Source organism: Corythoichthys intestinalis, chromosome 3, assembly GCF_030265065.1.
Source record: "Corythoichthys intestinalis isolate RoL2023-P3 chromosome 3, ASM3026506v1, whole genome shotgun sequence".
NCBI lineage: Eukaryota > Metazoa > Chordata > Actinopteri > Syngnathiformes > Syngnathidae > Corythoichthys > Corythoichthys intestinalis.
This window is the reverse complement of record NC_080397.1, coordinates 31,657,035-31,673,217: the sequence shown is the minus strand read 5'-3', so window position 1 is coordinate 31,673,217 and position 16,183 is coordinate 31,657,035. Positions and strand designations below refer to the sequence as shown.

The 16,183-nt window shown below is 37.7% G+C and overlaps 2 protein-coding genes across 2 annotated transcripts in view; both read right to left on the bottom strand.

Annotated features, from left to right (window-relative positions):
- lmx1bb (LIM homeobox transcription factor 1, beta b) overlaps positions 1-7,321 on the bottom strand; it is an 80,020-nt gene extending 72,699 nt beyond the window's left edge. Inside the window, exon 1 of the mRNA XM_057832354.1 lies at positions 7,168-7,321. Within this exon, the coding sequence (XP_057688337.1) occupies positions 7,168-7,249 (82 nt within the window). The 5' untranslated portion in view covers positions 7,250-7,321. The remainder of the gene's footprint in view (positions 1-7,167) is intronic.
- An 8,317-nt stretch (positions 7,322-15,638) lies between these two features.
- Positions 15,639-16,183, bottom strand: part of mvb12bb (multivesicular body subunit 12Bb) — a 60,378-nt gene continuing 59,833 nt past the window's right edge. Inside the window, exon 9 of the mRNA XM_057833080.1 lies at positions 15,639-16,132. Within this exon, the coding sequence (XP_057689063.1) occupies positions 16,076-16,132 (57 nt within the window). The 3' untranslated portion in view covers positions 15,639-16,075. The remainder of the gene's footprint in view (positions 16,133-16,183) is intronic.

Genomic DNA, 16,183 nt, shown 5'->3' with positions numbered 1-16,183 from the left:
GACTGGTGGTGTATATGTATTTTGCCTGGATGTTTGTTGCTTGGTCTGCAAAAACGTGATATGGCACTGAATCCACATTCTGCTATTGCAAGCAAACAACAACACAACTACCAATAATTAAAATACAATAATATCATAATCCAAGTACAGGAATAGTCATAATTAATACACATCAGTGTATCTTGATTTATCAGCCAGCAAGCTGCGTATTTAAAATAAGCTTCTGTGAGGAAGCAGACCTCATTTCAATATGAAGACTACAGCGTGTATTGTTTTTTCGAGGCCTTTGTAGAGAATGCAGACGGTGACCTGCATCCCTTTGGTAACAAACAGCAGCAAATTGGTGGGCGCGCTCTCTGCTGTTCATCACAAAAATTGCACAACTCATCTGCTATGACTCGAAACGCGCTACTATTGTGCAATAATCTAATATGGATGTAGGGCACAGATGCTTCTCCAAAAGTACACCGAAAGACAGTCATAAAGTCGAGTCATTTATTTCTAACACTTTTGTCAGCATGATGGGGTCGATTCCAACCTTAGACTATATTTGATTATGTGCAACTTCCACAGCATTATGAGCTGAGCATTATCAATACTTTTAATCAATACACTTGAAAAACAACAGCAGTTCATATACACACAAACTCCCAGCCATTCAAATTTGCAGGTCATATGGTGAATGAGATCGTTAATCCAATAAATCAATCAACCAACTTTAGCCGCGGTATGGTGTTTTAATGACCCCCTGCAAGACAAGGCCACGCTCACTTTAAACAAGGCAGGGGGAAAACACAAATAGCGGCATCAGCAGCAGGTGTGGGAAACGAACACTACACGGAGTTCTCGCTAAAGTTGAACCAGAACGTCCTGTGTCATGTGGAAGGTAAGAGAACGTGGGTGTAACTATATAAGGACGTTCATATCCAGACTCAAAGTAGGTTTGATGCATAATTTAACAGCTAAATGCAGGCACTTGTATGCATGCTTGTATAATTAAAAACGAACGTTTTTATTGTTTATTTATTTATTTATTTATTTATTTTTAATCCTGTGGTTATATGAACAATGAACATCTCAAGCCCTTCATTGTTTTATGAAAACGTGTCGACTTGTCCATAATTTTCAGAGTAACTAATTGAAGAAGTGACTTTCTTCATTCGCCACTCAAAGGTGGTTTTAATAATTACATTACAATAAAGTTTTAACTGCGAGTAACGGATCCACTTATTGATGAAGCAATACTGCAGTGGGAGTCGACAAACAAAAGGCTATCCAATGCAAGTTTTTTTTTTTTTTTTTTTTTTTTTTTTTTTTTTAAGGGCGAAGGGGGTTTCGTTTTTAATTGTTACTCCAACACTTAAAGGTAAATGGATCAGATATTGTGAAACACTTTGCAGGGCAATGTCGAATAGTAGCGACATTTCAAGGTAAAATATGACTGAAAATACAACTTTAAAAGCCTGTTAAAGAAAAACATGCAGACATCATTCAATTGTTTGGCATGTTGGACATTTTTTTTTTCAAAACAGATTTTTGTTTTTCGCCTATAGTGCATGCACTGTACAAATGTTTTTTGCTTATCTAAGCAAACGATTCCAAATGAGGATACTTTCCCAGAATTATTTTAAGTAATTCCTGCAGCTGTGCTGGCTTCCACGGGTCTTATCTCGTTGCAGATCAGCACTGCTGCTGATTGGAGAAATGGGAGGCAGTAATTTGTGACGAATCGGATGTAACTGGATTAGTCTATTGCGCACAACTCACGAAACCTGCAATTTCTCCAGTTATTTACCTTCAGCTATATGGAATGTATAGAAAATGACCACGTCTGCATGCCATAAAGGCCCAACGGGCCATTTAGGAACCTACAGTATAGTTCTGGTTAAGTGAAGGCTTATTTGGAAAATGCTTCATTCACAAATATGGTTCGTTTGAGTTGATCCAATACTATATTGAAAACGTTTTTGTTTTAAATGAACGGCTCGTTTGCCATTTTAGGGCACGTGAAACAGGAATCTTGATGTCCTCTCTCAGTCTTGAAACAAATGATCCTTCTGTTAAAACGAGACACACACAAAATTTATCTCCGGTTTGCGGATTAGACAAAATCAACCTATATGCACTTCTACTGTATTTGTTAGATCTTCGGGATTTATTTGGTGATTAATGGGCAGGGTTTTTGACAGATGGCTCGTTTAGAATCCTGGAGGAAGGAAGCAAACTTGACGCCTTTTATGAGTCCAACACATTTTATTTAGCAGTTTAGCCGAGCTTCATGTGTTGTAATTAAAACTAATAATCTAATATGTAATTCCATTTACAAACACGAGCAAATGTTATTATTGTTATTAAATCGATACCATATGCCCTATTTAAGAATATAGATCCAAATGATTTTGAATGAAGTTATAATATTCTGAAAATATTTCTATATTTAAACTAATGTTTTTTTTGTGTGTGTCAATGTCCGTTCTCATAACAATTAAATTTATAACGAATGGAAGTCTAAATATAGCCAGAAAATATTCCTCAAACATTAATGAAAAATATACATACATATTGCTTTGAATCTATAAATTATTTTGTCGGAAATGTTTTGCTTGAAAGTGTATAATAGATGTTGAAAAAAAAGGGATTATTGTAATGTGTTGCATTAAGTGTGTTTTGTTTTATATCCAATAATTTCATTTAGTTTTTCTCTAAAAAAATATTTAATTATTTATGATTTATTACGTGTGTGTGTGTGTGTTTCTGATGTTATGATGATGAGATTGATGATAGTTACTGTCTTTTTATAATCCATTTGATTTGCCAACGTTTTTTGAAGCAAATCTGACTTCTGAATTACAACATTGCCTCCTGCTGGTTAAAAGTGGACAATACATCAGATTGTGCAATTAGTGAAGTTAGCTGGAGAAGACGTGTGAAAATAATCGTTGATAAACATAGCGTCAAATAATAGGTTTAGGACCAAAATTAGGCATATTATGAAAATGTATGATTTGATCGAATTCACCTGCAACACTTACATTTTTTTGTTAGGAAAAAAAGGTAAACAATGTAAAAAAGAGTTAATACACAAGTAGTTGCATTAAAAATGAATAAAATCAAGAGTATGGCCAACACTACTAACGCTTTGTATTAATCTAATAGTTTATCTTCCAAATGTTCTGTTACATTATTTAGCAAATGGGTCTTGTTTGCATGTGGTTTAAATGACTTGATTATTATCATTAGTTAACTTTCATATTACTGTACCTTACATCATGGCACTATAAAAATACAAAGGGTACAAATATTTCAATGTGCATTAAAAGTGTTCCCCTTGGTGCACACATACAGTATATACAATTGTATTTAATCACATGACCATATTTTAAAGTCAACAATGCCATTTTCAAAATTGATTAATTGCTGAAATAATTTTTGGTTTGTTGATTGATATATATTATCAAAATGTCAAGTTAAAACATGATTGATCATAGAGAAATATTGCAATAAGTATTCATGCTGACTTTAGACTGATGGCCAAAAGTATTGGCAACCCTGCAATTCTGTCAGATAATGCTCAGTTTCTCCCAGAAAATGACTGACATTACAAATGCTTTGGTAGTAACATCTTCATTTATTTTGCATGCAATGAAAAAACGCAAACGAGAATATTATTATTATTATTTTTTAAATCATTATCATTTTACACAAAACTCAAAAAATCTGCCGGCCAAAAGTATTGGCACCCTCAGCCTAATACTTGGTAGCGCAACCTTTAGACAAAATAACTGCGAACAACCGCTTCCGGTATCCATCAAGAGTTTCTTACACGGCTCGGCTAGAATTTTTGACCATTCTTCTCTGGCCAACTGCCATTTTCAGATCTCTCTACAGGTGTTCTATGGGATTCAGGTCTGGACTCATTGCTGGCCACTTTAGAAGTGTCCAGTGCTTTCTCTCAAACCATTTTCTAGTGCTTTTTGAAGTGTGTTTTGGGTCATTGTCCTGCTGGAAGAGCCATGACCTCTGAGGGAGACCCAGCTTTCTCACACTGTGCCCTACATAATTCTGCAAAATTTGTTGGTATAGTCTTCAGACTTCATAATGCCATGCACACGGTCAAGCAGTCCAGTGCCAGAGGCAGCAAAGTAACTCCAAAACATCAGGGGACTGTTTTCTTTTCTTTGAATGACTATGTTGACGCCTTTTCCCAAAAAGCTCTACTTTTGTCTCATCTTACCAGAGAAAATACTTCCAAAACGTTTTTGACTTTCTCATGTATGTGTTGGCAAACCCCACCCTGGCTTTTTTTATGTCTCTGAGTGGGGTCTTCCTGGGTATCCTGCCATAGAGTCTCTTTTCATTCAGACGCCGACGGATAGTACGGGTTGACACTGTTGTACCCTCGGACCGCAGGACAGCTTGAACTTGTTTGGATGGTAGACAAGTTTTTTTATCCAGCATCCGCACAATCTTTCGTTGAAATCTCTTGTCAATTTTTCTTTTCCATCCACATCTAGGGAGGTTAGTCACAGTGCCATGGGCTTTACACTTATTGATGACACTGCGCACGGTAGACACAGGAACATTCAGGTCTTTGGAGATGGACTTGTCGCCTTGAGATTGCCCATGCTTCCTCATAATTTTGCTTCTCAAGTCGTCAGACAGTTCTTTGGTCTTCTTTCTTTTCTCCATGCTCATTGTGGTACACACAAGGAGACATGACAGAGGTTGAGTCAACTTTAATCCATTTTAACTGGCTGCAAATGTGATTTAGTTATTGCCATCACCTGTTATGTGCCAAGGGTAAGTAGCAGGTGCTGTTAATTACACACATTAGAGAAGCATCACATAATTTTTCAGAAGGTGCCAATACTTTTGTGCGGTCCATTTTTAGGAGTTTTGGGTAAAATGATAATGATTTAATTTTTTCCCCATCCTACTTTGTGTTTTTTCATTTCAAGCAAAATAAATGAAGATATTACTACCAAAGCATTTGTAATTGTAATCATTTTATGGGAAAAATTGAGCATTATCTGCAAGAATTGCATGGGTGCTAATACTTTTGGCCAGCAGTGTACATCAAATTGTTTTGCATATTTTTTGCAAAAAAACTGGATTTCCTCCCAAAAAGTTTGATTAAAAAATGTACAGTAAATCTTTGTCAGGATGCTAAATTGGAATGCATTAATTCTGGTGTGCATCAAAGTGTAGGCATCAATACACTAGAATGAATCCAACTGTGTCTTAAAAAGGTAGAAATCATCCAGATGTTTCACAGCTGCCTGTATCTGATGGTGAAGATGTAGACAGCATCTGTCAAAAGCTCAGGGCATTTCTAATCTGTCCAGAACATTAGGCAGAAAGCACTAAAAACCCATCACGAGCTAAGAATGCTGCTCAACTAACAATATGCTTGCCACAGGGCTGGCTTGCAAGTGAAAAATAAGAACAAGAGAAGAGTTGTATCAGTTTGAGATATACATTAAATATAGGACTATTTTAAGCACACAATTTCTCTTTCAAACTCATTCTGGCAAAGCAAGGGGTGATGGCTTTCAGAACAAAAACAAAGGCTAGCTGAAGTTATGAGGGCAGAGCGCCTCGGGCAAGAGACTGCAGCTTTGAACTAGAGGTCCAGCACAGCTTATTGAGGTCAAAATCTGGCAAACGCCAAGCAGAACCATAATCCCAGTGTAGACAACAGTTAGAGTCCTAGGTGCTTTTATGAAATTAAGTCAGTATGAAAGGGCAACAACATGTCTAGATGTTATCGAGTCAGGTCACATTTATTTTAAATATAGCCGTTAATCACAACAAGTTGACCAACAGTTACAACATCCACAAATCTGAACCTATCATGACAAATTGGTGAAAACATTTTGTATGTACTGCCAGGGAATAAATAGTTACTGTATTGTCAAACTGTGGTATTCTTGGAATAACACAAGAATCAGAGAGCCTCATAACTGCGAAAAATCCACAGATTGGCAAAATGGATGAATTTTCTTAAAACATATCATAAACATGGTGGGTATGTTGATCATTAATTTGCGGGTTAGAAATAAAGCATTTGTTTCCATAGCATTGGAACGTTTTTTTTGAGTACTTTTTCCCACAAAATGCTAATTCGATTGAGATCACTATCGTTTAAAAAAGAGCCCCATCCTATCATGAGAACAAGATACCATACGCAGGAGGAAGCAAATCTCAAATTCCTATCTCACCATGACCGCTGCCAAATTTCAGTTGACACGGCTTTGACACGACATCACCTCATAGATGTGTTTAGCTAACGTTCTAAGTTTAGGAATGCCGCTGGATTTTTCCCTTACTGGGTTCATGCGCCTAGTTACCAGTCGGTCAACCTCGTGGCCCCTTGAACTGACCCTGTCCTCCTCCATGGTTTGAAAGGAAAAGAAACCCAACTCTCAGGGGAGAGCACCGACTAACAAGAAAACTGCTGGCCTGAATCTCTCAGAAGTGCTGTGTTTTCCCACTGGACCACTTTCAGCTTAATAAACATCTTAACTAGCCAGAGGTCCCACGGGAGCTGCTGGGAAATCCTCTGGGCAGCCAGAGCTCAGGAGCTCGGCCTTTATTGCATCCAGGTGGCTGTTAAAAAATACTGGACTGCCATTATAGTCAAATAAAATGCAAGCGGCACCTTCGAGGGTGGACAGGGTCAGTGCACCTGTCCATGGACGAAAGCTACACTCGCACCTCATACCCCCATGTCCAAACAGTTTGATGTCACAGTCTTGCTGTGCTTTGTCACAACAAGTTCAACGCCTAATGCCATGGCACATTTTGTTCTGCCTCTGCCAACTACTCATAGCTAGCTGTTGAATCAAGAGATACTTGTTGAAATTATACTCATTAGGGTACTTCCTATTTGTTTCTGCCCACTCCAGACCTACTGTATGTAAACGGTGGCCGAGCAAACAGGGCTAATTGTCCAGCAGCTTGTGGAAAGACCTGCATGGTGATCAGGCGCTTTGATCAGACTTGAAAGGAGTTAATTGATTTCTGTGTTACAGGCAAAAGGGGTGGGGCTAAAGATGCTTGCTGGCCACTTGACAAATATCTTTGAGGGGGATGCAGGGCGGGAAGAAGAGAGAGATCACCTCACACCCGACTACATCTCAGCTCAATTATAATAATTTGACTCACATGTGCTGGCCGCAGCACGGCAGGCAGAGTGTGGAGGCTGTATTGAGGAGGAGGGGGATCCCTGCTCTGGGAGATCGCTCATGTAACCTCACATTTGATGTGCAGCCAAGACTCTTGTCGAGGTGGCGGAGGAGCAGCAACCACACGGCTAACCTCTCACTTGAAGTCTCTGTGGGACCTGCTGACGCTCGATGATGTCACAGAGCAAACGAGGAAGTAAAAGTGTTTTATTTTTATTTTTTATTTATTTATTTTATTATTAACAACAACACGACAGAATAAACAGCAATACAAACACAAAAATAGACAGAAAATAATCAATAATACAAACCAAAAAACAAAAGAACAAATATGCCAGGGGGTAAAAACATACCAAACATTGCACATCAGAAGAAAAAATGAATAATACTATAAGCAACTATTCACAAAAAAGTCGCAGCTTTTCACAAACATCGATTAATTTTTCTGCTTTCCTATTCTTTGATTTTTTTTTTTAACAGATTGATGTAGCATACCGTTTATTGTGGAAGTGAGAAAAAGATGGTAACAGCTTGCTGAACTTACATTTGTGGATGTAGAATTTCGACAACAAAAGAAGTAGATTAATCATAAAAATATCTTCATTTCTGATTCTTTTATAAAAACAAAAAATGAGGAAGTAAAAGTGTGGGGAAAAAAAACAGTCACACATTACGTGTATATACTGTATCATCAAAATTGTGTGAATGCTAAGAAATGCATCCCCACCTCAAATCCTGATAAGAAGAATAGATATTATTCTTCTATGAATTTGTTCAGCACAATATAATTTTTCACACTTGAATTATGATCATTATTAATCGGCCAAAGACAAATGATAAAGGAAAAATACCATCATTTCAAATCATTTGCTCAACTCAAACCACATGATTCTCGCACTCTCTTAATAGCAAGGTATGTATTTTATCCCAAATTTTAGGGTAAAAATCAGAAAAAGATGGATGAAAGGATTTTCTTAATGATTAATGAATATGAATGAATATGAAAATGAAGCTGTGAAAGCTTCTTGGAGACAATTTTTCAACTTTGTTTTTACAGGCTGAAAGTAATTTACCAGGCTAAAAGTGAGAGCCAGTAATACATTTTCAATGTTACACACTATACTGTATATTGTTGGCACCTATAAACAGAACAATTTAAATTTCTAATGTTAAATATGTCTAAATGGTAGGCAGTTGTTCATCCAGAGCTGAAGGAAGACATTTGAAATTCTGCTGGGAGAAAATGTACAAACAACAACTACTTGTACTTTCTTACTACTGTCAGGCTGCGCACTAGCACCATCCCAACCGTCCCAGCTTAAGCGGTTTATTGTGTTAGCATTTCCTTTCATGCTCTAAGATGAGATAAACTATAAAACACAAGCTCAACTGTACAGTGTCAGTGGCATCCGTGTGATTTGCTGCATCACCTGCTTGTGTTTGTTAGCTGTGGGTCCAGGTCTGGTCTTGACCTGTTTTGACAGGCGCTCTGCCTTTGCTCCTTCAACTCTATCTGTCTCTGGTCACCCAAGTGCAGGGGGAAACAGGGTTGTCAGAGGGAGAGTGGCAGGCTAAGCCCGTCTTAACACAGCATCTCAAACCACCTCATAAATACGGGCTTCCTTTTCCAATTTCCAAGCAGCCCATCCACCCCGTTACATGCTTACACACCGCTTCGTGTCATGTGCTCGGGTGTGAGTGTAAAAATGACCACGGGACATCTGGCATACTCACAGAGGGTGGAGCTTTGATGTGCTACTCACCAGGTCAGCTCAGCTTCAGCCGGCCGGACCCCGTGAAGCAACCCTGCAACTCTTACACAAGTCGGCCTGATTGGTTAAAGGATGCTTGGAAACAGATATAGCTGTGAAACACACATACATCCTTACAATACAATGACTATATTTTAATTATTGAAGCTGTTCCACATACAGAACATCTTTTACTGCAATTCAGCATCAATATTTGTTAAATTACATGATGGAACCAAAAAATACTACTACTGATTGGGTCTTGCAAGAATTGGAAGCCATTTTGGCTTCAAAATTATTGAAAAATAACCCTTCATTTCACTTGGGTTTTTTGCAACATTAACTGTACACGAATAACAGGTAATAAACTATTAAAGATTTGATTAGCTCAATTCATCAAGTATGTATTAATTTGTAAATGTATATAACTGTCACAGTCACAGCAATATTATATATATGGTGTTGTAGTGGTTACTCCAGACTTATTTGGGTTTTTAAAAAATATTTTCAGGCATTTTTTTTCACTTAGTGTTATTTACCTCATGTTTTTTCTCTTGGAGTTGGTATCAGAATAATCAAATTTACACATAAACCTGAAGGGATTGATGCAAAATGTTCGGGAATGACCTAAATATATTTCGTTTGCCACTTAAAGTCTGTATTGCAGTGGTGGAGGCCCAACTGGCAGCATTGTTAGCTGTTAGCCCAGGAAAACCAAGCTGTTTGAAAATCTGTTGGAAATTTCAATATACACGCTCAATTGAATATGGTACTATGAACTTAGCAAAACGGCAACTGACGACTTTCATCCCCATTGGCTCGCGTCAGACATCAGGCCTCATATGTACAGTATATAATATCTATAGATCCATTGCCACTGGAGTTAATCAAACTAGTCGCTAAAGTAGTCCGGTCAAAGATTTAGGTTCAGGATTTTGTTCCATATAACTAGCCAAGAGAACAGAGGTGTTCCAGGGATGTCCCACCAGCGGGAGGCCCCAGGGACGACCCAGTACATGCTGAAAGTGTCCAACGCGCGTCATTCCCGGGATATCTCTACATACGTGAAAGCAATGAGTAAATCCCACGTCACCGCTTACATGGGAATTTACCGGGATATGTTTGTGAAACGGGCTTAAGTCTTTTGGCTGACCTAGGAACGCTTTGGGATCCCGCCGGATGAGCTTGTTGAAGTGGCTGGGCAGAGGGAAGTCTGGGCTTCCTTGCTAAAGCTGCTGCCCTCGTGACCCGACCGCTGATTAAGCGGTAGATGATGGATGGATGAATAAGCAGCCAAGAGAACTATCAACAACAGATTCAAAACACCTAGGAGTTGTTAATAACGGCGTTAGTGTAAAACGTTTTTTTTTTGCAGCGTTTTTTTTTCAGTAGAGAGTAATCTAAATATTTACTTTTCCTATCTTTTCAACGGCATTGCTGTTACTGAAGATGTGAAGGGGCGTGTTACTACAATTTGGTTGAATGAACGCGAGTTGTCTGATTTTGTCACAGCCAGAGAGAGAGCAGATTGGCGGGGGTTGGGGGGTAAGATTAGGTAAGGGGTGGTGACGCCGTTGCAAACGCGATGATTATTGGCTTGGTGGCTCGGAGCGTAGGCATAGCCTTCACATTCTTGTTAGCATTAGCATTTAGTGTGGCGAGCCTCATCTTAAACTCTCTTGCAACTTTTTTTTCCACATACATAAATACGGAGAATATTTACCTCATAAAAATCACTTAATCATATGTTTTTGTTACATTTTCTCCGATTTGTTAGATCAGGGGTCCCCAAACTACGGCCCGTGGGCCGGATACGGCCCACCTCCCCATTTGGTCCGGCCCCCTGAACAATACCAGAGAGCATTTTGATTTTTTTTTTTTTTTTTTTTCAATTGTGTTATTTATTTCCTGGCTTTTTTCTGTGAAGAACCCAGAGAGGGTTATTTGGTTATTATCTATTTAATTAATATTGTTATTTTTATATTATATTATATTATATTATATTATATTATATTATATTATATTATATTATATTATTTTATATTAATTTTTATTTTATTTACTTTTGTTCCGTGAAGAATCCAGAAAGGGTTATTTGATTGTGGCTTTCTGAAAAACAATAATTTTGTACATTTAGGCACTCCTGCAATCGTCACACTTTTTCTGTTACAAAGTGACCCCGGCCCCTCATCAGAGAAGGGAAAAGTTATATGGCCCTCACAGGAAAAAGTTTGTGGACCCCTGTGTTATATGATAAATAATCGATCCAAACAAAGAAAAATTGAAAAAAAAAAATGTTTAAAAGGGTAAACATATGAAAAAGAAAATCTCGACCACTCCTTGATGTCTGCGATTTCTGCATAGCGACCCTTGTTATATTACCATGTTTCACACATAAAATCCCCCAAAAATCCAGCTATGGCCATTCACAGCTGTGTCTTGACACTCAGTGATACATGCTACATGTTTTGGATCGAAACAAGGTAAGTACGCGATAATATCTCGTTAAAGTCATGGCGTCTGTAATTCTGCTCTCGCGTGCTCTTACCTCCAGATAAGGTTTTGCTGTTAAAAAAAAAAAAAAAAAAAATTAAAAAATGCCCTCCCGTTCAAAATTTTTCTTCCCCCAGAAAATTGAGATTTTAAGCTTTCCAATGATGTATCACACTTGCATATCGGACAATTTTGAAAGTTGGCCAAATTGGGGTCTCAGAGCGGAACTTCAAGTCACCTGAGTGTTTTCCGCCATATAACACAGTGGGCTTTTTTTCTCACAGCATTTGAAAGTAAAAAGTTTGTATACCATTACACTCTTATATTTTTGGAATGAAAAACTTAAGTTCAATTCAATCACTTACTTTGTTGTGAAAGATCTTATAGTATTGTATAATGTAAATTACGTGTAGAACATGAAAAGTCACGACAGTTACTTTGATTAGTAACTAATTACTCTTACAATGAGGTAAATGAGTTACTAACTCAATTACTTTTTGGGCGAAGTAATTCGTAACTTTAATTACTTTTTTAAAGATTAACAACACTGTTCCCGTCACGTATGAATGGTCTGCTAAGCAATCGAGGACATAGCCATAGTCTGGTTATTAGGCATATAGGTGAACTGGGAGGTTCCCCAGCGTGCCATCTCGCGGAGGAGGCGCCAATTTGAATCATTGCACAATACACAGCGAGTCCTCGGGTTATGAGGACTTCGACCTACGATGGTTGGACTTTATGCCGCCAGTTCCTCATCAGTCATTTAGTCCCCAATGTTCCTGCCTGTTTGTCAATGTTTCTGTCTATGTTTTTTCGCCCAGAGTATTTTGGCCTTTTTCGCCCTCCGTTTTTCATATTGTACCCCCAAAAAAGAAAGTGGGGTCTTATAGGTCAAAATAAAAAAAAAAAAAAAAAGAAAATCATGTACCATGGAAATGAACTTTCACGTCATAGAAAGAATGGAGAGAGGAGAATCACCCAAGAACATGTCATAGATATGCGGTCAGACCAGAGTTAAACTGTTGTGCGAAAACGCCTTGCCCGTCACCAAATTAAGTTTTGTGTTCACACAGACCTTACGTCGTCAACATTCAAAGTCCGTGAAACCAGACTACTTCCGGTTCACATAACGTAAAAATAAGAACAGTCATATAATGAATCGAATTGCATGTACAGTGTACTTCAGCTTGGAATGTGGATGTGTCAAATGTTGTGTTTTCTGAGCCGTCCCCAAAGGCACCATATGCCTGACTGGAGTGAGAGAGAGGCGTGGACAAGATGGCGGGTAGGTTTCGCTTTCGTCTTGTCGTAGGTTACGGCCTACCATAGTCAAGTTCTGTGCTTTCGTTTGCAAATAAACAATTGAAAACCCTAACAAATTTGGCGTTGTCCTCATAGAGGCAACAGTTATATAACAACTTTAATCTCGTGAACTAATCCCGTGAGCTAAATGCCAGCTAATCAAAGGGAATGTTTTTAGGCAACAATGGCACTGCTAATTAAATCGTGTTCATTGAGCTGTACTTTTCTTTTTTTTCCGATAACAAAATACTCATCTATATATATACTTATATATAAACAGAACCTTGTCTGTTTTGTGTCTGTATGTATGCGTCTGTGTGTTCGTTCCCTATGGACTCCGAAATGGCTGGGCGAATTTTGACGGAATTCTATACAGTTGAACTCTGTTTCTGGGGGTGTCTCAAGATTATTTTTTATCTCCGTATACCTCCATTTAGTGCGGTAAATTAATTCGAAACTCAAAACATTAGCATCGAAAATTCCTGATTGCGGAGGCAAAAGCGCCATCTTTTGGACAAAAGACGCATCTCTTGCGATTGCAAAGTCACAGTTGGCTTTCAAAACTTAAGTTTCATGCACACATTTAAATGTCCTGTGAGGATATGTTGTGGCTTTGAGTACTTTACAACAAGACGCCGGATTAAAATTTTAAAAACGTACAATTTTCTGGAATATTACGAATGAATTTATTTCGGCTGGATATCTTATAATAGCTATAAAGGCGAGTTTATCTGTATGGCTGTCTTTGTGCTCATGATATATGGACACAGAAACGGCTGGGCGTATTTTGACAAAATTTTACACAGTTGTACTTTATGTGTCTTAAGAGTGGTTTTAGATGTGTTTGATCTCTGTATGCCTCCATTTAGTTTGGTAAAGTCATTCAAATTCCAAAAATTTGCATAGAAAATGCTATTTTCACATTTTCACCCAAGCAATGCCGGGCCATACTGCTAGTTGCATTATAAAGTTTACCATGTTGTGATACAGTGGTACATACATTGTGTTTTACTTACATATTGTCTTAATATCTGTTATGAATTAGTTTAGTTCAAGTTCACACAAGGAAGGAAGGGAAGGGTTCAGTAGATATTTACATTAAAAATCAATTTAAAGCTCTCTAGTTTTTATTTTAAGTACACCAGAGGTGGAATGTACCGCAACTCCCACAGTCTGCACTTGAATGTGATGCATATGGCATGGGGTATATGCATGAGCAGGAAAGCCTTTGTGAGCCCGTCAGTGTGCTCTAGGGCATCACTGACATGAATTTCACCTCAGTGCGGAAGAGTGAAAACGGTTCCCTTCACAGAGGAAGATTCCACACACTGACTCCGTCCGGGCAGCAGAGCTGAAGAGGTAAGATAAATCCTCGTCATAGGATCCTCTAAAGTTGAATCAAGGGTGCTGGATTCTTCTTGGTTGATGCAGTTGCTGCAATTACACTCTTTTGAATTACCATGACTTGCATGACTGAAGGAATTCAAACACTCATCAAATTATATCATTATGAAATGCCTGCCTCACTTGACAGCAATGGTCATCAATAGTTATAGGACACCAATAGTCATCAGGGATGCTGGTTATGAAAGGCAGATACAGTATTTTTAGCTGGAAAACTATAGGTCTGGAAATTTGGCCAACATATAACTCACCCAATATATGTTAAGTATCTTATCTTCATTGGGGTCTTGTGTGAACGGAAGCCAACACACTATTCAGTACTGTGTCCAAAATAGCGCAAGTAAATAAGGCGGAAAACAAACAAGATTGAAAAAGCAGTTTCTGTTATTCCACTCCTCTTTAAAAGAAACTGCTGTATTTTAAGACAAAACAATTGTTGTGTTTGATAAAACAATATGTCTGTATGGTGCCATAGCAGATTCATGGCGCATTAAGCCCCCAAACTATTTTGAATTAGTCCATTTTACCCTGGAAACCCCATTTACAGACTTCGCACAACTGCTTTTGTTTCAACCCAGCCATAAAACGAAGGTAATTAATTATATTTATTATTCAAAATGTTTGTCATTTTCATCTTAGAAGCATTCATTGTTGTCTAATATTGCGTTTAAAAAAAAAAAAAAAAGGCTTCAAAAAATTATTCACTCACATATTTTAAACTTTTAAACAAATGACGTCACAATGAAAAAAATGATGTCTGTAAAAAAAGTCACGAATATCTACCTCATAACTACCGCTAACTATGTATTTTTTTGTTACTGTCGGATTTTCTCCGATATGTTTGATGTTAGATAATCAAGCAAAACAAAGAAAACTTGAGAAAAAAAAACAAAAAAAAGGTTAAAAGGGTAAACATATGAAAAAGAAAATCTCAACCACCCCTTGATGTCTGCGATTTCTGCATCGCGACCCTTGTTATATTACCATTTTTCACCCATAAAATCCCCCCAAAATCCAGCTGTGGCCAGTCATAGCTGTGTCTTGACACTCAGTGATACATGCTACATGGAGTTTTTGGATTGAAACAAGGTAAGTACGCGATAATATCTCGTTAAAGTTATGGTGTCTGTAATTCTGCTTTCGCGTGCTGTCACCTCCAGATAGAGTTTTGTTGTTTAAATTTTTTTATTAATATTATTTTTTAAATGCCCTCCTGTTCAAAGGTTTTCCTCCCCCAAAAATTGAGATTTCAAGCTGTCCAATGATGTATTACACATGCATATCGGACAATTTTGAAATTTGGCCAAATTGGGGGTCTCAGAGCAGAACTTCTAGTCACCTGAGTGTTTTCAGCCATAAGTAATTTGATATCTGTGTAATTATCGTCTATTAACAGTTTAGCAATTTCTATTTCTGTTGGAAAAGGGATTCTTTGGATCAGAACTGAGATGTTTAATATTTGAGTGATTTTCTGTAAGACCTGACACAGTTGATATGCCACTATAGGGAGGTATGGGTGTCTAGGGTAAAGGCTCAATGCTTCATAGCTCTTTCTGCTCATTCTATACACTACATTGCATGATGAATTTTGTGACACTAGAACATGCACATCAGAGAAAACTGTCTGTTTGTGGCATTTTCATCCCTTGTTGACAATCAACTGACATCAAACGTCACGAATCAGCCAACTTGAATATAAGCACAATCAGTAATAATTAGGGTATTTATTTATTTATTTTTAGCATTTTACATATTCTCAAAAAATACACAACTTTTTTTTTTTTTTTTTTTTTACAAAGTGAGTCGCATATAATTGTGACGGAACATTTTTGAAACATTGTACTGTACCATATTTAAAAAAAAAAAAAAAAAAAACTACTGTATGTCTTCTCTTTTGTTACTTGATGATGCAAAAATCTGGGTTTCTCGTACAGTCCATCATGTTGAGGGATGTTGTGCATTAATGCTTCGCTCTATGCTGAAATTGTAGTGAAACTGCATGAGGAAGAAATATACACTGTTAGTGAACAGACATTACTGCAAAAG